A 20,154-nucleotide genomic window follows, 5' to 3' on the forward strand; every position below is an offset into this window, starting at 1 on the left:
TTTGCAAGGTGTTGCTAGCACAAGTGGGTTAATCCTCTTAGCCCGGGCCTGGGTCATTAAAAAGATAAAATAGAAACCCACTCTTTGTTGCCAAGCGGCTGCTGTAGCCAAGATAATATCTCAGACAGTCGGTGTCCCCTTACATAGCTATCCTCATATTGTCCGCTTCCTCAAAGGGGTTGCTCACATCAACCCTCCTGTGGTCACAGATTCCTCTTATGGAAACTGCAGATAGTTCTTTCGACTCTCACTCAACCTCCTTTTGAACCCCCAAGGGAAGTTCTTCTACATCAGGGGTCTGCAACCTGTGGCTCTCCAGATGTTTATGGACTACAGATCCCATCAATCCCTGCCAGCATGGTCAATTGGAGAGCCGCAGGTTGCAGACCCCTGCTCTACATGAAGCAGTCTTCCTCATGGCAGTGACGTCCGCTGTTTGTCTTCCACAAGGATAAGGTGGTGCTTCAGCTGGACCCCACTTCTGTTCCCGTCATGAATTCACTTTTCCAAAGGAGTCAAGATATCCTTCTGCCTGTGACCTAGCCACCCCAAAGTTGATTTCTGGAGAACCCTCAATATCTATTGACGCCATATAGAGTCAATCAGAAAAACGGATTCTCTTCATTTCATCAACTGCCCTGAATAAGGGGAGGAAGGCATTCAGATCCATTTACTAGTTCATTTCCCATGCCTGCAAGGCAAACAAGATTTTGGCTCCAGCAGAGATCATGACACACTCCGTGAGAAGTGCAGCCTCCACTGCAGTCTTTCTTTGATCATGAAGCCTCAATGGAGGAAACGTGCAAGGTTGCCCCATGGTCTTCAGTTTCAACATCTGCTAAACATTATAAATTTGACTACCCCTCCTTGGTCAATGCCGCCTTCTGACATAGTGTGCCGCAGCATGTGACGGATGGTAGTTAATTGCCGCTTGACTCTTGGGACACTGCTGTTGGAACTCCCAAAGTTCAAGATGCCCTCTGCCTCAGAGCAGGAAGGAAAATTTGGATACTCACTGTGAGTGTTCCTTCTGCTCTGAGATTAGGAGGGTATCTTACTCTACCAAGGGGGTGGGAGAGAGAAACACAGAAAGATGGAAAGATAAGAAAAGAGGGACATCTATGAAAAGCAAAATCCTGATTTGGATCAGTGCTACGTGCTCAAGCAATGGGCAAGATGCTTCCTTGCTCTAACCCTCCCTAATCCACTCATGTTCTTCCTCTGGTTATCAGGTGTTTTGCATCTAACAATGCTTTTTACCTCAATAGAGGTGTTTTATCTCTGTTGGGTTCACTGTATCTGGAAGTAATCAAACTGAGCCAGATGACTCCCAGGCGAGAGAGTTGATTCTGCCTTCCTGAGCAATTTGTGGGCATCACCCAAAGTTCAAGATGCCCTCCTAACCTCAGAGCAGAAGAAACCCTCACAGTGAGTAACTAAGGTTCCATTTTTTCTCATTTCAACTGCAAGCAAAGGCAAGTCTTCGTCCAGATTTTCTGCAGGCTTTAAAACCTGTGACTGGATGAGCAAGTGTAAGATAGGACCTATCTCCACCAATAAAGGTGACGAAATGTCCATTTTCGGGCCTTTTCCTAAACCACCTCCTGGAGTTCAGGAATGTTCCCAGTTGTATGTTAAAAATTTAGCTCCGCATCATCTGTTCCAAAACCACGTGCCCAGCTCAATGCAGCGTGGTGCCGTGGATAGAGTGACTGACTGGGGCCCTGAGTGACCCAGATTTGAATCCCCATTTCTATTGTGGAAGCTCACTGGGTGATCTTGGGCCCGTCACAGACTTAGCCTGGCCCACTTCACAGGGGGGTTGTTGTGAGAAAACAGAGGAGGGGCGAATGATGTTCTAAGCTACTTTGAATCTCACTTGGGCAGAAAAGTGGGATATAAATAAATAAAATGCAAATCCAGCATTCTCTTGTGTTCTTGCTGCTAATTTATCTTACAACTATTACCTTAGCACATAGTCTTCAAACATCATGTTTGAGTTCTGTGGTTGGGCATTTTCCTTACCAGGTTCCTTCTAAACTGCAGGCTGTGTCTGTGTGAATGGAAGCTTGCAGTAAAAGAATATCACAATTGTTAGCTACCTTAAAGCTCACTTGGTTACTTCCTCAGCCCCTCTGCCCCAAGGGTGCCTGCTGGATTGTCCTTAGACCGTAAAACTGAAGCTGTCACATCCACAAAAACTGTCATAGCTGTCATCAGAGTTTGCCATTAATCTTCTGCTTGTCTTCCTGTATCAAGTCCCTTTAGAGCTGAGTAATCCTTTCCTATCTTGAGCAGTGAAGTCATCAGTTTCTCCTTTGCTTGAAAATATGTCATGGCGGTGAGCCTTGCTAATAAATGCTAAGTGGATACCAACTTTGATTCTAAAGGCAGAACATCATTTAGAAATCTGCTTTTAATATCTTTTCCAAGCATAGCACGTTCTATCAAGACCTGGACTGAAGTTAGCCTGTGCTTTGGTTTGTAATTGCAAATTCTGTCAGATGTCTGAATTGGAGCTCTCTCTCTCTCTCTCTCTCTCTCTCCCATTTACAGTACTGTGGAGGTTACATTTTCAGACCATATTTTGAAAATAATGTAGTTGGTGGAAGAGATGGGTGGGGGACATCCTGAACCAAACTTCACCAAACCTGGGGTGTACTATCAGGAGAGTCTCTTATTGATACCACCCAGGTTTTGTGAAGTTTGGTCCAGGGGGTCCAAAGCTATGGACTCCCAAAGGGGGTGCCCCCATCCCCCATTGTTTCCAATGGGAGCTAATAGGAGATGGGGTCTACACCTTTGAGGGTCCATAACTTTGGACCCCCTGAACCAAACTTCACCAAACCTGGGTGGTATCATTAGGAGAGACTCCTAAAGATACCCTGAAAGTTTGGTGCTTCTAGCTTAACAGTTGCATCCCTGACAGCAGGCAACCCCCAAGTTTCCCCTAATTCTCCTTTTAAATCCACCCCCTTCGGCATGGATTTAAAGGGAGAATCTGAGGTCCTCAGTTTAGAAGAAGAAGAAGAGTTTGGATTTATATCCCCCCTTTCTCTCCTGTAGGAGACTCAAAGGGGCTTACAATCTCCTTGCTCTTCTTCCCTCACAACAAACACCCAGTGAGGTGGGTGGGGCTGAGAGAGCTCCGAAAAGCTGTGACTAGCCCAAGGTCACTCAGCTGGCGTGTGTGGGAGTGCACAGGCTAATCTGAATTCCCCAGATAAGCCTCCACAGCTCAAGTGGCAGAGCAGGGAATCAAACCCGGTTCCTCCAGATTAGAGTGCACCTGCTCTTAACCACTGACACGCCACATTGAAAGTGATGCTGTTTCAGGGTGGGGGATAATCTACCTCCAAACAGCATCACTTTCAATGTTGTTTAACTGGGGACCCCAGATTCTCCCTTTAAGGTGGATTTAAAAGGAGAATTTGGGCTCTCTAGTTTAAACACCATTGAAAGTGATGCTGTTTGGGGGTGGATTCCAGCATCACAGCGGCTGCCCGGGTGTGTGCGTGCGTGCGTGCGTGCGTGTGTGTGTGTGCGTGCGCGCGTGGCCATGCGTGTGTGTGTGTGCGCGCGTGGCCATGCCCTAGGGGCAGGTGAGGGTGTGGCTCCCCTGAAACCCCCCCCCCCCTAAAGAATCTATACCTACGTCCCTGCCTGCTGGATGACTTTGGGCCAGTCACAGTTCACCCAGAATTATCTCAGCCCCACCTACCTGACAAAAGGTCTGCTGTGGGGAGGGGGAAAAGATCTGAATGGCATAGAATGACCTGTGGGGATAGGTGGTCTGGTTGGACAGTCCTCCTGCTCAACTGGCCTGCCTCTTCATCAATAAGGACTTTAAGCTGGCAGGGACCGATGGGAATCGTAGTCCAAGAACATCTGGGGTGCCAGAGTTGGACACCCCCTTAAGTGAAAACGTTGTTCATCAGGATTCTGATGACTTCTGGAGAGACCAGTGGCTTCATTGCAACTGTGTATAGTTCCACATCCTGTGTATGCCCCCGAGCAAATATTAGTGTGCATTCATTAATGAAAATAGCCGTTCCATTTTGTTGTCAGTTAGAATGGGACTCAGTGGAAGAATCTTTGTTTTGCATGCAGAAGATCCCAGGTTCCATCTCCAGCAACTCCAGTTCAGCAGCAGATGATATGAAAGACCTCTATCTAGACAGCTGCTGGGAGGCAGAGCGGACAGGACTGACCTTGACCAAGCCCTTCATGACCTTGGACTCTCTGTGAGACTGCCTTACCCCCTGCGCTTATGATAACTTTGCTTATGGGAGCAGGGTCTTCTGCAGGTGCCACTCTGCAAATGGGCAAAATCAACAACTGCCCATGTGCAGGCCTTCTTTGTTGTGGCCCCCACCTTATGGAACGGCCTGCCTGAGGAGTCCCGAAAGACTCCTGTTCTGGCTTTCTGCAAACTGCACAAAGTGGACCTATTCGAGAGGGCTTTTCTTTGGAGTGGCACTGCACAAAAGGGTTTACAGAGTTACTTGGATAAATTACCAGGGACTGTGGTATGTATCGTGCATAGTTTGCTGCGAGCTGGATCCTATTGTGTAATTTTTTCATCATTTAATGCACCACGTTAACACGTAATCTTTGCTGAGGTCTCTTTTTTGCCCCTCTGGATGGATCTACAGCCCAAATCTTATTTGTATTGACTCCGTGTATGTAATCTGCCTGGAGACCCTGTGACAAAGGTGGAATATAAAACATGAGTGATGGATCAGTGGTCTGAGTCAGATTAAGGCACCTTTCTATGATTTGACAAGCAGGCAGAAAAGAATCCATCCAATATTGAGTTCATATGAGGCTCCAAGTGTGGGGCACTATTTGCACCTTTTTCTGCCCCCCCCCCCCCCCCCCCCGTACACAAAGGACTTTTGTGGCACAGCTGGCCACATGAACTAGAAGAACTATAGCACCTGGTCCCTGGGACAGCACCCATTGTGGCTGTCACAACAGACCAAATATATCTCGCAAGCCTGTACTGGTGGTGAAAGGCGGTGGCTTTGTTCCAGCAAGGCACATTCTCCTTGTATGTAGATTTCCTCTGCCACATTCAAAACATACCATAAAAGATGCAAATCACCGGGCAGGGGGCTCTTGAGCTGTCTGGCACCTTCCCTCTGTGCTGCTCAGTGGAGACTGCATATGTGAAGCAGTGATAACCTGTCAGGATTTTAGAGATGAGCCCAGCAAGCATAAATGAAAATGTTACCCTCCCCCTTCCCTATGAAAAGATTTCAGGCTGGTTCCCTTCATTGAATCAATCTGTATAGTGATGATGCTTCATTATTAATACCTGCAGGCTTTAAAAATAAATGTGACCTCCCTTGGATGTTCTGTAGCTGCAGATCCTGCTTGAGAAAGAGCTTGACAGCGGAAACATAGCTGACAGTTAAAGGCGCTGGATACATCTGAGACGAGGGGAGTTGATTCTCAGAGAGCTTCTCTTGAATTGTGCATGACTGTCATACCCCGGAAAATTGGATCATATATTCAAAACTAAGTGTCAGAAGGTAACAGCGTGAACTGGCTCTTGAGGTTCCACGAAGTACAAAATAAGTCCCAGGGGCTCTAGTTGCAGGGTATCCCGAAGGAAAATTGATTGCCAGTTATGGGTTCCTCTACAGCTGAAAAAAAGATAAGGTTTTCCTGCTGGGGTAACATCTAAAACAGTTACTCACAAGTAAAGGCAGGATCTGGGCCCATAACCTGTTGAAGCAGTGGCTTTACTCAGAGTAGATCACCTTGCAGGATGCAATGTAGACAAGAACTGAAAGACACACAGTCACCAGTGCAGTTCTGTTTATTGCTAACTACTGACAAAGTGCTCCGCCAGACCATAGGTGTTTTCAGGCACACATCACTCAGATATCTGTGCTAACTATATACAAAAGTGGTACCAATCAGGTGCCCTCACCTTATCAGGTTTTGCACACGGTACATGTTGTGCAGTCAGTCCTAATTATGCACATGGCACCTGCTAGAAGGAGGGTCCAGCTGTCATTTAGATTTTGCTCATCTAAACACATGTTCTGACAAACATACCCTAGCTGTTCCATTAGAAACTTCACTAAAGCTGTTTGTTTTCAATAGAACTGTTTATCTATATATATAAAAATCTAACAGTGTGTTTGTCCCTGATGGTGTACCTCAGAAGCTGCTGGATGGATCACCCCCAAATTTTCACAGGACGTCCCTCCCTGTTGCTGGCAGGTACTCGGACCTTCAAACCGCCGAAAGTCCATACCTGAGCCAGGTAAAATGTCTTTTTCCTGGCGCACCAGGCCATGAAGCAGGCTGTGTTTAACTGTCACCTTTAGAATGTTCGTGCAACCTGTCTGTCTGTGGCCTGGGGGCTTAGAATGTTCGCGCAGATGGGCAGAGAGGAGCAGTGAAAACAGTAAATAGGTAACACTGTTAGGTAATACAAGTGGAAGTGAAACACATACACACTTTGCCGTGTGAGACATCAGGTGGGGTTCCCCCCTTCACACGCAGGTGTAACTTCTTCACCTCTCTGTGCTTCAACCACCCACTGCTACCACACCGAACACACATCCAGCTCATATCTTCACATCATCTTCACTCTGCCCCCCCCTCCCTCACATCCAACCACCACTTACCCACTTCCTCACCCATATTCGCCACAGCTTTCTTTTACTAAAAGCGAGCTGGAGTTTGCCTTTTTCTTCTAAGAAAATCCGCGGGGTGGGGGCGAACCAACACTACCGGCTCCGCTTCTTTTGCACATGGCCCTTTACGAACCCAGGGAGCTGGTCTCGATCTGAGTGCATCACCACCCTGCCTCTGCTGCCTGACTGGGATAGGCTGCTTACCCCAGTTCTGCCTTACACAAGCCAGGACTGTGCGTGTCAACCAGCCTCATGGACAGCGGGATTCGCACTCTGGACAGTTCCGTTGTGGAATGGGAAGGGTTACCTTATACTAAAAAAACAAGACAGCACCATATAATGATGTGCATTGAAAAAAGAAAGATGGATTCCATTTGATCACCCAAAAAGGCTATGCTGGGGATCATTGGACCTGCATGGACATCTGTGTGGGTTGCAGACTGTGATGAGAAGGACATTTGCCACAGCAACGCGTGGCTGGGCCCGCTAGTTTTTTATAAAAGAAATGCAGTTGTCATTGGAATATTCATATACCACAGGACATGACATAGTATGTATTGATTTGTTGGCATGCACTGGTGTGTACTGTGACTCATGCTGACTTCTGTTGTCAGATATAATTAAACTAGCAGCAAAGCCCATTGCGGGGGAGATGCAAGGTGTGGCTAGGGGTGGGGGAGGACGGCAGGGTTGGCTAGGGATGGGGGAGGGTGACAAGGAGTGGCTAGGGGTTGGACAGGGTGGCAAGGGGGGCTAGGGTGGGTAGGGGGTGGAGGGAGGGTGGTAAGGGGTGTAAATGGGTTGTGAAGGGTGGGAAGAGGTGGCTAGGGGTGGGGGGAGGGTGGGAGGGCATGGCTAGGGATTGGAGAGGGTGGAAGGGATGACTAACCCTCCACTGCCCAGTAAGCAAGGGGGGCAGGGGCTGCTGCTGCGGGACCCTATGTGGCCCAGCGTGCTTGTGGGCAGGAGGGGGCTGGCCAGTGGAAGTGCAGGACGCACAGGGCTTTGGTCCCTGTGTGTCCTGCACAATAATTGACTAAGGGCTTGTCATTGGAGGTTCAAACCCTTAGCCAATTATTTATAAAGATGTCATTGGGGTAAATGCCACAAAATTAGTCTGGTCTAACCACCAGTTATTCCCCCATCCCAGCAACAACCATATTTCCCCCTCTGTTCCGAATTGTGAAAAATAAATATATTTATCTTGTGCACATAGACACTGTACATCGAAATGTAATGGGTGGTATACTACTTGCAGTTCATGGTTTTCTGTCACTTATGTTTAATTTTTTCTCTGTGTTCTACAGTCTAACTGCTGGTTGTAACAGCTGAGGCCCATGAGAACTGTGCCATAATAAATAGCCTTTAAGGTGTTTGTAAAATCCTGTTTTGTCTTTGCCAAAGGAGACAAGCTCAGAGTAATTTTGCCCATCCCTCCTTGCTGAAATGTTAACAGTTACCCAAATTAAATGGATCAGGGAACTATAGCTTGTGTTATGAAATAAGTGTCCTCTGAAGATTTTGGAATGTCTTTATTTTAGGTACCGTATATACTTGCTTATAAGCCGAGTTTTTCAGCCCTGTTTTAAGGCTGAAAAATGCCCCCTCGGCTTATACATGAGTCACTGCTTACCAGCCGGCTCTTCAGGCCTCTGCCGAGGCTGGGGGCGTGGCCGGGACGACCTCCCTGCGGCTGTACAAGCCGCTTGTTGCTGCCCTCCTGGGAGGGTGAAGGGGAACACTGGCTGGGCTTCCTCAAACCCAGGGAGGCAGAGGGAGCTCCTTATTTGGGCAGTGACTCCCCCTGATGTCATTGCCCAAATAAGGAGCTCCCTCCACCTGGGTGTGAGGAAGCCCAGGCGGCTGGGAGGTGGAGGGAGCTCCTTATTTGGCTTCCTCAAACCCAGCAGGGAGGTGGAGGGTGCTCCTTATTTGGGCAGTGACATCAGGGGGATTCACTGCCCAAATAAGGAGCTCCCTCTGCCTCCCGGCTTCCCACCTTCAGCTTATACGGGAGTCAATATGTTTTCCCAGGTTTTGCTAGTAAAATTAGGTGCCTCGGCTTATACACGAATTGGCTTATACACGAGTTTATACGGTAACTTTGCATGGGCGTTTATATTTCTGCTAGGCTTTTTAAAAAGTCGTATCATTTGGCTTCATATTAATCATACCTTTTTGAAAATGAACAAAAGCAGAGCTTTGCACTTTGTAAGAAAGTGATGGTGTAAAATGACTTTTTAAACAAATGTTCGCGCACTTGGCCATTTTCCAGTACAAATCTAACTTTTTAAAACTCTGTAGGAAAGGAGCTAAATATAGTTTGGGAATACAATGATGAAAAGTTAATTAACATCTCATAGGTGGATTCCGCATGGGTCAAAAACAGCGGTGTGAAAATGGTGTAAACCCTTTAACACCATTTTAAACCATTTTACATCGTTTTCACTATCAGCGTTTTGACACCGCTGTTTTTGGCCTATGCTGAATCTGCCATAGAAATGGTTTGTTTATGTGAATGGTTGCAATCTTCTCATGGTTTAGGATCCTTAATACTGACACCCTGGGCAAGGATGGACCATACTTGGAAGAGTTGTGTTGGTGTTAAGTGCTGTCAGGTTGCTGACCCTATCAATGAATGACCTTCCAAATGGCCTGTTATTTGAAGAAGAAGGAGAAGAAGAGGAGGAGGAGGAGAAGGAGTTTGGATTTATATCCCCCCTTTCTCTCCTGTAGGAGACTCAAAGGGGCTTACAATCTCCTTTCCCTTCCCCCCTCACAACAAACAACCTGTGAGGTGGGTGGGGCTGAGAGAGCTCAGAAGAACTGTGACTAGCCCAAGGTCACCCAGCTGGCATGTGTGGGAGTGCACAGACTAATCTGAATTCCCCAGATAAGCCTCCACAGCTCAAGCGGCAGAGCAGGGAATCAAACCCAGTTCCTCCAGATTAGAATGCACCTGCTCTTAACCACTATGCCACTGCTGCTCCCCTTAGGTATAACAGCCTAGCTTAGGTCTTGCTTAGATCTAGCTTAGGGCCACAGCTTCCTGTATTGAGTCGACCCATCTCATTTTGACTCTTCCTCTTTTGTTGTTGCCTTCTGCTTTTCATAGCATTATTGTCTTTTTTTCGTAATGGGTCCAAAGTACGATAACCCCAGTTTGGTCATTTGAGCTTATAGGGAGAATTCAGGCTTGATTTGATCTTTTTTTTTTTTGACCATCAGGTCACAGCTGACCTGGTGCTTTCAAAATGAGAGACATTTGGAAGTGGTTTGCCAATGTGTGCCTCCGCATCATGCCCCTGATATTCTTTGGGGGTCTCCCATTCAAACACTAGCCAGGATTGGTTTTGATTTGATCTAGAACAGCAGTTCTCAACCTGTGGGTCGCGACCCCTTTGGGGGTCGAACGACCCTTTCACAGGGGTCGTTTAAGACTCTCTGCATCTGTGTTCTCCATCTGTAAAGTGCATAAATGTTAAAGTTGGGGTCACCACAACATGAGGAACTGTATTAAAGGGTTGAGAACCACCTAGGAAGGTTGAGAACCACTGATCTAGAACCTACTTATTTGTTTTCTTGGCAGTCCATTATATCCAGAAAAATCTTCTCCAATACCACATTTCAGATGAAAACTTTCCTCCTGTCAATGTATTGTCGAAGGCTTTCACGGCCGGATTCAACTGGTTGTGGTGGGTTTTCTGGGCTGTGTGGTCGTGGTCTGGTAGATCTTGTTCCTAACGTTTCGCACTGTGTCTAGTGAGAAGGGAAAGTTTAGTGGGGTATATTGTCCGTGTCCCAAGGTGTATTGTAAATATACCTTACTAAACTTTCCCTTCTCACTAGACACAGTGTGAAACAGATGCTGGCGAAATGTTAGGAACAAGATCTACCAGACCACGGCCACGCAGCCTGGAAAACCCACCAGAACCAGTTTCCTCCTGTCAGTTTCTTCATTGTCCAATTTTCACATTATCGAACTTTCAGTCTTCTTCTGCAACCTTCTGATTTCTTGATTGCATTCAGCCAAGGAATAGAAAATCTTGAATAATGTCAGTTTCTTCATTGTCAACAAAAAACATTGCTGTAATCTATGAAACGCAAGGTTATTTTCTTCTGATATTCTCTTGTATGCTGCAGTAACCAACATAAATTTGCAATATGGTCTCTAGTGCCTCTCCCTTTTCTTAATCTAGCTTGAACATCTGACATTTCTTGTTCCATGTATGGCAACGCTCTGTAAGATTTTGAGCATCACTTTACTTGCACAGGGAATTAATGCAGACCCATGGGACTAGTCCAATAATTTCTGCAGTCTTTGACCTCTCATTTTTTCATGTAAACTGAATATTTCCAGTCAGTGGACTGTTGTTTGGTTTTACATATTTGTTGGCATAGTCTTGTTAAGATTTTGATGGTTTGAAATAGCTCTATTGATACCCCATCTATTCCTGGTGATTTGTTTCTCCCAATTGCCTTGAGTTCAGCTTTCACTTCACTTTCTACAATTAGAGGTGAGCCTTCAAAATATTTTACTGGGCAGCAATCTATCACCCTTTAATCTTTTCTGTAGAGTTCCCATCTGTTCTTTATTTTTTCCTGTTCAGTTAATGGATTTTCTTGTGCCTAACCATGCTTTTTTCCCTTAATTACCTGGATCTTGGGGAACAGATTTCTTGTTCTTTCTTTTTTGTTGTTCTCATCTATTACTTTTCACTGGTTTTTGTAATAATTCTCCAGTGAAAGTCACTGGAACACTGCATTTAAATTTGAAGCTTTTCATTTCTTTTAACTATAGTAGTCTCTGCATTCAACCCATAGTTCTTCTGGTTCCTGTTCACATGGATATAGTAATGCAGATCTATGATTAAAATGGTCTTTTACATCTTCAGGAGTGTTGTTTAGATTTTATTTTGGCACTTGAGTGTTTTGGTGTGTTTTCCCCAGTTTTATTCTAATCTTTGATTATCATGATCTGTACCACAATCAACTTCTGGTCTTGTTTGAGCAAAGAGAAAAGAGTTTCTCTGTCTTCTGCTTCTGATTATGTAATTTGTTGGATTTCTGTCTTGGTCATCGGGTGATATCCACGTATGCATTGCGATGCTACTTAGTGTTTATGTAGCTTTTTATAGTTCTTCATGCTACCATGCAACCCTGGAAGGTAGGCCAGCATTGGTATTCAGTATGGACATTGCCTGAGACTGGCTAGTTCAGTGGTGGCGAACCTTTGGCACTCCAGATGTTATGGACTACAATTCCCATCAGCCCCTGCCAGCATGGCCAATTGGCCATGCTGGCAGGGGTTGATGGGAATTGTAGTCCATAACATCTGGAGTGCCAAAGGTTCGCCACCACAGGGCTAGTTATTTTATGGCAGAGATGAGAGTTGAATGGAGGAAGCTTGATTTGTAGCTCCTGTAGCCAGTGTCCTGGGGCCATTCAGGTCTCCTGGGGGGCAAACTCAGAATCCTGACATCTTTCTGATGCTTCCACCAGCTGTGAACTGGGCTATTTATTATAGCCGATGAACTCCTTTGCAGGGCATGCCCCAGGGCACTTCTTCATGTTCCTCTGTTGAGTGATACTCCATCCCCAACTAGTCAGCTGTTAACTCTCTCAGTGAAAGTCTTCCTCTGAGCCGATTTGTTCTTTCAAAACGGTTGTCCTCATTACACATGTAACTGCTGTAAGTGTGCGCTTAGAGATTGCTCCGGGAATAGTCAGGAAGAGGACTCTGATGCTCGGTGGAGTCTCGTGTTCTCAGGTTCTTGTGATGTGTGGAAGTGCCCAGTGGAGTAAGGCAGTTGAGTTTGCTGGAGCTCGTGGGTACACATAAAGGCGGGGGGGGGCGGGGGGGGGGAGCCGCCTTAGTTCCCAGCGCCCCTCCTGTAACAGTAGCTGGCTGGTGGTTCCATTACAGCTTTACCGTAGGGATGTTTGATGAATGAAGTGTATATGTTTGCATAGGAAGCCACTGGGGGATCTGAAAGCAGATTAGCCATAATGTGCTTATTCTGCCAAGTTTCTCTCTAGCTATTTGAAAGGAAATGGCTTTTCTACTCTCAACAGATTACAGTCTGAGGCTTGCATGTGGGAAAAGTCTGTTGCCGCTGCAGTGAGGCAGGTTCCTAAAATTCCAGCCCATCTGCTTGAGGGGAGAGACCTGTGCTTGTGTCCAGGTTTCCCCCAAGCTGCTAGAGGAATCCCAAAAGCACAGAAGCTTTACTCAGCCTCAGAATTTCTTTGGGAGGCTCATGGAGACCTGCTGGTGGTGTGTGTGTGTATGTGTTTTGAACTCATTTGTTACGGTGACAGCCAGATCAGACGTAAATGTGATTAGGTTGGGGGGGGGGGAGAGGGTTACCTCATCTGGCCTTGGAACGGCACTGTGTGTGTGTGTGTGGGGGGGGGGGGGTGATGCTTGTACTGGTGAGCCCACACCGGGTAGGGCTTGAGAGGGCTTATCAGGTCCCTGAGCCAGCTGAGGCAATCCCTGCCCCTCTTTTCCAGTCTGGCCAGATCGGGAGTGGGGGAGGGAGGCAGTTGTCTCTTCTGGCTCGCTGGCCTGATCAGGAAGCCTTAGCCCCAGGGGGCGCATGTGTGACACCCCTTTCAATGCTTATATGTGTTAACAGCTAAAACAGGGGTAGGGAACCTGCGGCTCTCCAGATGTTCAGGAACTACACTTCCCATCAGCCCCTACCAGCATGGCCAATTGGCCATGCTGGTAGGGGCTGATGGGAATTGTAGTTCCTGAACATCTGGAGAGCCGCAGGTTCCCTACCCCTGAGCTAAAACAACAGCCATTACAGGTAGCAGGGTGTTCCTAAGGCTTCCTTGGACTGGAGGCTGCAGCCACTGTAGCTGCCATGGGAGTTCTTACTCTCACACTATAGAAGGGGCAAAAATGAAGCTCTGTTATGCAAATTTCAATACTGCTTGAAAATTGGGAACAGACAAATAGGCTGCTCAAGACCTCGTATCCATGTTTTAGCAGTGATCCCTTTGTTCTAGGAAAAAAGGGAAGTTTTCCAGTAGGATCACCCTATCTCTTGTCGGTGTTTTCCTGTTCCGTGCATGCTCCCTTTTGATCCTCCCCTACTGTAGTGTATTTGTGACCAAACAAAACTTGCAAAACTGTTTTGCTTAGCCTGACCTCCCTAGCCGGTCTTGTATTGGTTTGCTGTTGGATTACAGGAAACTCAAAAGCTGCAGTAGCGACTATAGCAGTTATAGCGAACCTTTTCGAGACCGAGTGCCCAAATTGCAACCCAAAACCCACTTATTCATCGCAAAGAGCCAACACGGCAATTTAACCTGAATGCTGAGGTTTTAGTTTAGAACAGGGGTAGGGAACCTGCGGCTCTCCAGATATTCAGGAACTACAATTCCCATCAGCCTCTGTTAGCATGGCCAATTGGCCATGCTGGTAGGGGCTGATGGAATTGTAGTTCCTGAACATCTGGAGAGCCGCAGGTTCCCTTCCCCTGGTTTAGAAACAAGGGTTGGCTCCAAGGTGCACGTTACTCAGGAGTAAGCTTGGTGAAGCAACCATGCAACGCCTTGAATGGGTGAATTATGACCCTAGGAGAGTTTACTCAGAAGCAAGCCCCATTGCCAGCAACCGAGCTTACTCCCAGGTAAAGGATTGTGCCCAGGCCAGCCTAGGTGTGTGTGTGTGTGTGGGGGGGGTTTCCATCCCGCCCACATGATGAACTCTGGGCACACGTGCCCACAAAGAGGGCTCTGAGTGCCACCTCTGGCACCCGTGCCATAGGTTCGCCACCACTGGACTATAGTGTGGAATCTGGGGGTTGGGAGCGTAGCCCCCACAAGGAATGTACAGCTAAATGCGAACCAGCTAAGGGAAACGTAGAATTCCTGAATCAGTGGGTGAGCTAGATAATGTTGGGCTTGCTCAGGTGAAATACACTTGCCAAAACGATTTTTTTAAGCAGTTTGTGCTTGGGGGTGGGGTCTTGTGGCAGCCACCCGATATTCCACACAACCCCCTCGTTGGGTAAGTAGGTGCTTGGGGTCTCTTTTCTCATAGGATCAGTGACTTTTGTAATCTGCTACGAACAGGGTGACATCTTTGTGTAATTGCTGCCTGGATGAGGCCTGGAACTGACGTAGATTTGTGTGTGCTCTTGAATGAACCTGGCAGCTGACGGGTCTTGTCTGTCTTGGATTTTTACTCTGCACTCCCTCCAAAGAAATCTGGGCAGTGCTGTCAGTTCTCTTCCACCCCCCGGTTTTCCCCCTTCTTTACTGCCTTGTTGGTCGTGGTCTTGTGATAGAATGGGAATGGTATCTTGGATCTCTTGTCAACTGTACAGGCAAAGGTGCATTACTGTGCATTACTGACTCATGGGGTGACATCATATGTCGTTTACTAGGCAGACATATGGGGTGGTTTGTCATTGCCTTCCCCAGTCGTCTTCACTTCACCCCCAACAAGCTGGGTACTCATTTTATCGATCCTGGAAGGCTGAGTCAACCTTGAAGCAGCTACCTAAACCCGACTTCCCCGTGGGATCAAATTCAGGTTTTAAGCAGACTGCAAGTCCTGCAGCTGACCATTCTGTGCCACAGAGCTCACACGTTCTTGATTTCTTCCTTTTGTTTTGGCATGCACGTAGCTCATATGCTGTTGTAGAAGGCCAAGTATGGTGTGAGACAGGATTTTGTAATGTAAACGTGGAAGTGGATTGCAGGAAATATTAAGCCTCTAGTTAAACATAGCTGTTTCTGTGCTGTGAAGCTGAATGGCTTTTGCAATTGATTTGCATCCATTCCCGGTGTGTGGCGTGATTTATAAAACTGCTGCCAGCTTTTTAACTCTGAGGCAATTGATGTTCTGATGTTTGCATCATGAAGATTAGGGCGTATATATGTTTGAGAAGCTCAGACATTCCCCAAAGGTGGGGGGGGGGCACACTAATGAGGTGCAAACTATGCAGCCCTTTTGTAGGCCCCTTCTGTTTCTACATAGCCTGGCTTTTGATAAAAATTGCTAAAATGTTTGATGGTGATGGTGATTTTGCTGTGTTGGGAAGACATATAATGCCAAGCTCTCTGGAATTCGTATTCCTACCACAGGAACAAGACTAGCTTGCTTGGTGTAGAGCAGCAGGGGAGATTTTGGGTCATGCTAACTGGAGAGCTGCGCTTGCACAGCCTTCTTAATGACTGTGCCAGGGTGTTCAAACAGCCCTTCATGTTTCTTGCAGGTTCCTGCCCCCTTTCTTTAATTTTAACATGCTGTCCTTCTGATTTTCCTGTCTGGGCCCTGCTATGCATGAAAATGGAACTGGTGTGTGCGCGTGGGGAGAGGTAGCGTAAAGAGCCCCCTTTTGTCACTAGAACAGTGTTCCAGGGTGTCCTAATGACAAGCAAACAGGCTGCTGTGAGTGACATCGCAGGGTGCTGTGTGCGTCCAGGGACATTTGCAACAGCTTTTCAGCCTTTGAAACCTCCCCTGGGCAGCTGAGCTTTCTCCTTCCCATTTGATGAGGCGGATGTGAAGCAGGTGATCGAGAAGATGTTGTTTTATAGCAGAGCTGACCCAAAAGGTCTTGGTGGCTTGAGCAGAAAATCCAAAAGGCACATGGTTCTCTGGAAGCTCCCCCCTATATATAGAGGCTCTCCTGGGCACACTTCACTGACTGATCCTGGCTCATATATATATATATATACCCTGTTTCCCCGAATATGAGACATTCCCTGAAAATAAGATGTAGTAGAGGTTTTGCTGAAGTGCAAAATATAAGGCATCCCCCGAAAGTAAGACATAGCAAAGTTTTTGTTTGGAAGCAGGCCCGACGAACGGAACACAGAAAAATAAGACATCCCCTGAAAATAAGACATACTGCATCTTTGGGAGTGTGGCGAAACGGGCTTGCTTTTGGCTGGCAGGCCCTATTTCACACTCTGCACACCCCCAGGAGTTACTGACTTTTCCTGGGGAGGGCTAACTTTCTCTTTGGGTATGCTGCCACCACCTGATCATTTGAGGACTGCCTGCTGGGGAAGATCAGGATTTCCCAGCTTCCTCTCCAACTGCACGAGGCCCCTGCCTCAGTTTCCCCTTGGTTCCCCTCTCCTGGGTTCCACAGGGTAGACTGGAGATCCTGGAGGAAAAGCTGCTCAGCCTTCCTCTACCTCCTGTTTACATAGCGTGTCCAAGACAGTAGGGCATAAGTGGTACAGAGAACTTTCCTCCACAGCTAAGGTTTTAAAAAGTATTTATTAAAAGGAAACTGAGTACCATATGTTTTAGCACACACCAGATTTAGCAAGGGTTACAAAATAAAAGGAGATAAAACGCAAATCCTCTTTTCCTATCACTAATACATACCCTGGCTAAAGATGGTAGAAAGCAGGGTAGGTCCTTAAAGCGTAAAATGTTGCCATTGGCAAAGAGCTCACATTACCTGGCTGAGCACATGGTCCAGAAAATGGCAGCCGCCTTCCCAGTTCAGGCAAGAGCTCTGCTCCCCTCCAGAGAGACCTGAGCCAAGAGCTCACCCCTCTCTTCCCCTCAATTTATCAGATCCCAGACCCCACCCTCCTTTGACCAGGTCAGGCTGGGTCAAGATATCATTTCCCCCAAGGTCAGGTAGCATTTCCTGATGTATCTCTGGGATTTCTAAGTCCTCCAAATCTCTGGTACCTGGTTGGAGAAGGAGAGGATGAAAGAAAAAGGAAACGGAAGGGGGGGGGGGGAGGAGCCATTTCTCCACAGGGAGCAAAAATTAATATGACACTGTCTTATTTTCGGGGAAACACGGTATATGAGAGCCAGGATCAATCAGTGAAGTGTGCCCAGGAGAGCCTCCAATGGGCCATCCTGTCTTGCTTCCACTCAGTTAGCCTTAATGGTGTTCTAATCTACCATATTTCACCTGGCCTCTGAGCAAGTACAACAGGTACTTGATATATATATATATATGTGTGTGTGTGTGTGTGTGTGTGTTTTTATGGGGCAGCTGCTGCTGCTGCTTTCTCACTCCCAGCTCAGGGGCACAGTGATTCTTTTGTTCTAGCCTTGGAATCACGCAGCCCTCTGGGCTGGTCCATTAACCCAGTTTTCCTCCCCGATGAGGTGAATTGCTTTCTATGAAATGAGGTCCCTGTACAGGCAGCCCTTCCAGCAATTAAGAGCTTTTAAGCCCCGTAGTGCTCCTAATAAATCTTCCTCATTCCAGATTTCACCTACCCTCAGTCTGATCCCAGGCTGTGAGGCCTGCGTCCTGCTTTTTCCTTTCCAAATGTAGGATTCCAAGGAAGAACCCGTTTTTTTAACCCATTGCTGAATTAGAAGTGTTGCTCCTGCCTCTTACTGAAGGCCTTTATGTTTTATAAGGTCAATCACATTAATTCTCTTGAAGTTGCTCATTTGGTTCGGTTCCAGGGATCCATTCCTCTTTCACTTTCCCCTAGTGGAAGAAGATGGGCCGTCTTAGAAATGATAAGGTGTGTTATAGGTACCGTGCACGAAGCATTTATGTAGTGCTTTTAGGTGTTTGGAATGGTGATTTGCCAATGCTGTCTTGGAAAGAGACTGAAAGAATGGCTCAACAAAGGCCACAAAATAAATTCATTGTCGTGGGGAGATCAGAGTGAGTCTCTTTGCCTGTTTGCTGTTCCTTAAACTATAGTACTTGGAGACAGTACTTTAGCTGTGTGGTACAGCGTGAAGCTTGCATGCACAGATCTGTTGCAGGTTTGGGTGGGGGTTGTGTGTCCCTGACTGAAGAGGATCTCTGGCCTCAGGTCTGAGCACTGAGAACCCCTGCTGGCTAGATGGGCGAATACCATGTTTTACGAGAGGTTTTCATGCATTCCTTGCAGGATTGCTGCATAGTTTCCCCAAGAGGTTCTGTGTGGAGGCATTTCCTGTGTGGAGAGATGAGGGAAGGGGCAACGATTTTGAGGAGCAGTTTGCATTAATTGTGTCTCAAATACCTGGGGAACCTCAGGCAGGAACATGCCTTGATTACATACAAGTGACGTAGCGATTGGGGTTGAGTGGAGATAGAAGACCTGGTTTGAAACTCCTTCCTCTTGTCCTTCTGCTACCCCCATCAGATACATCTTTATCTAGAGTTTGCAGCTGGGCAGATAAGAATCTGGAGCAGGTGGTGCTGGGATTTCTAACCCACATTGCCCTTCCTGAGTTCTGTACACTGCAGAAAAAAATTGAAAACCTCACATCTTGTGCCTGGTCTCTAGGAATATGTGTGACAAAGAACCACCTATTTTAAAACCTTAAAAGCATGTTACGATGGGGAGAAGAGAATTTTACAACTGGTGGGAAATTGTGTAGATTTATTTCTCAAACAGAATTTATTGGTATTTGGAGAAGGGCCTTTTTACAAGTTGGAGAACTCCAGACAGAGCTCCTTAAATTTTATTTACTTCGTTTACAATCTGCCTGCCTGCTTAGACTCCAGGCGGATGGCAAAATGCAGAGAACAATTCAGTCAGGCAGTATAAGACATTCCCAAACAATGCAGTTAAGTACCAGGCTGACAGAATTAGAAAATGATGCAAACAAAAACTGAGTCATGGTGTACCATCATAGAGAAGGTGGATTACAAAGGTGGAAGATAATGCGTTCATGTCCCTTGTGGTTCTTGCTCTCTTTTGATGTTTTTTCTTCCATTAGTGTGAAGGTCCTCACCCCCACCCCACCCCCCAAGAATGAGGCTATGAGCATCTGATGTGCTGCATTCCAGGCTTAATTTCTACTCTCTTCTTCAGGTTTGAGCACAGAAGGTATCTATCGGGTTAGTGGAAACAAGTCTGAGATGGAGAGCTTACAGCGGCAGTTTGATCAAGGTAATGCTCGATCTGGAAGGTCGTGAGAGAAATGCACATGAACACAAAAGTAGAAATGGGGTTGCTGGGCATTTTGAAAACAGAACAACCCCCCCCCCCCCCCGCGCTCTGTAATGCTCATTGAGGAAAGGACTCAAACGTCCTGGTTCTGCCCAGTGTGTTTGGCTGACTTTTTCTCAAAGCTGTGCTGTCTGCCCCGCTCCCCTCCGCCCATATCAGTGGATGAGCTGGTGAGCCTGTGGTCCCTGCATGCTAAAACGTCTCTGTCCAGCTTGTAGCCAGTTATTCTCCCCCCACTCCACCCCCACCCCCAGCCCCCGGCCTCTGTTGCTCTCTCTCACCCCTTTCTGTGTTATTACAGTCGCCCTCAGTAGTGGACGTGCTGTTCCCACATCTCCTCTGCCTCATTGTAGCAGCTGGGATTGGTGTGGTGCGACTGCTGTTCAATCCTCTCTTTGCAGATCACGGCCTGGACTTTGCAGAGAAGGACTTCACAGTGAATGCTGTCGCTGGAGCCATGAAGAGTTTCTTCTCTGAGCTGCCTGATCCCCTGGTTCCCTACAACATGCAGGTCGAGCTGGTGGAGGCTCACAGTGAGTGTGCACCAGTCAGCAGTTTTTAAACGTTTTGTTTTTACAGCCCCGGG

General features: G+C 47.0%; 1 protein-coding gene across 2 annotated transcripts in view; it reads left to right on the forward strand.

Moving 5' to 3' along the window:
• Positions 1-20,154, forward strand: part of ARHGAP35 (Rho GTPase activating protein 35) — a 106,775-nt gene that overhangs the window by 66,857 nt on the left and 19,764 nt on the right. For both annotated transcript variants that reach the window (XR_007244816.1, XM_048500296.1), the window contains exons 4-5: positions 19,431-19,508; positions 19,970-20,101. Coding sequence is in view for 1 of the 2 variants with exons in the window: in XM_048500296.1 (XP_048356253.1) it covers positions 19,431-19,508; positions 19,970-20,101 (210 nt within the window). In the remaining variant the exon portion in view is untranslated. The remainder of the gene's footprint in view (positions 1-19,430; positions 19,509-19,969; positions 20,102-20,154) is intronic.

This window comes from Sphaerodactylus townsendi, linkage group LG06, assembly GCF_021028975.2.
Source record: "Sphaerodactylus townsendi isolate TG3544 linkage group LG06, MPM_Stown_v2.3, whole genome shotgun sequence".
Lineage (NCBI taxonomy): Eukaryota > Metazoa > Chordata > Lepidosauria > Squamata > Sphaerodactylidae > Sphaerodactylus > Sphaerodactylus townsendi.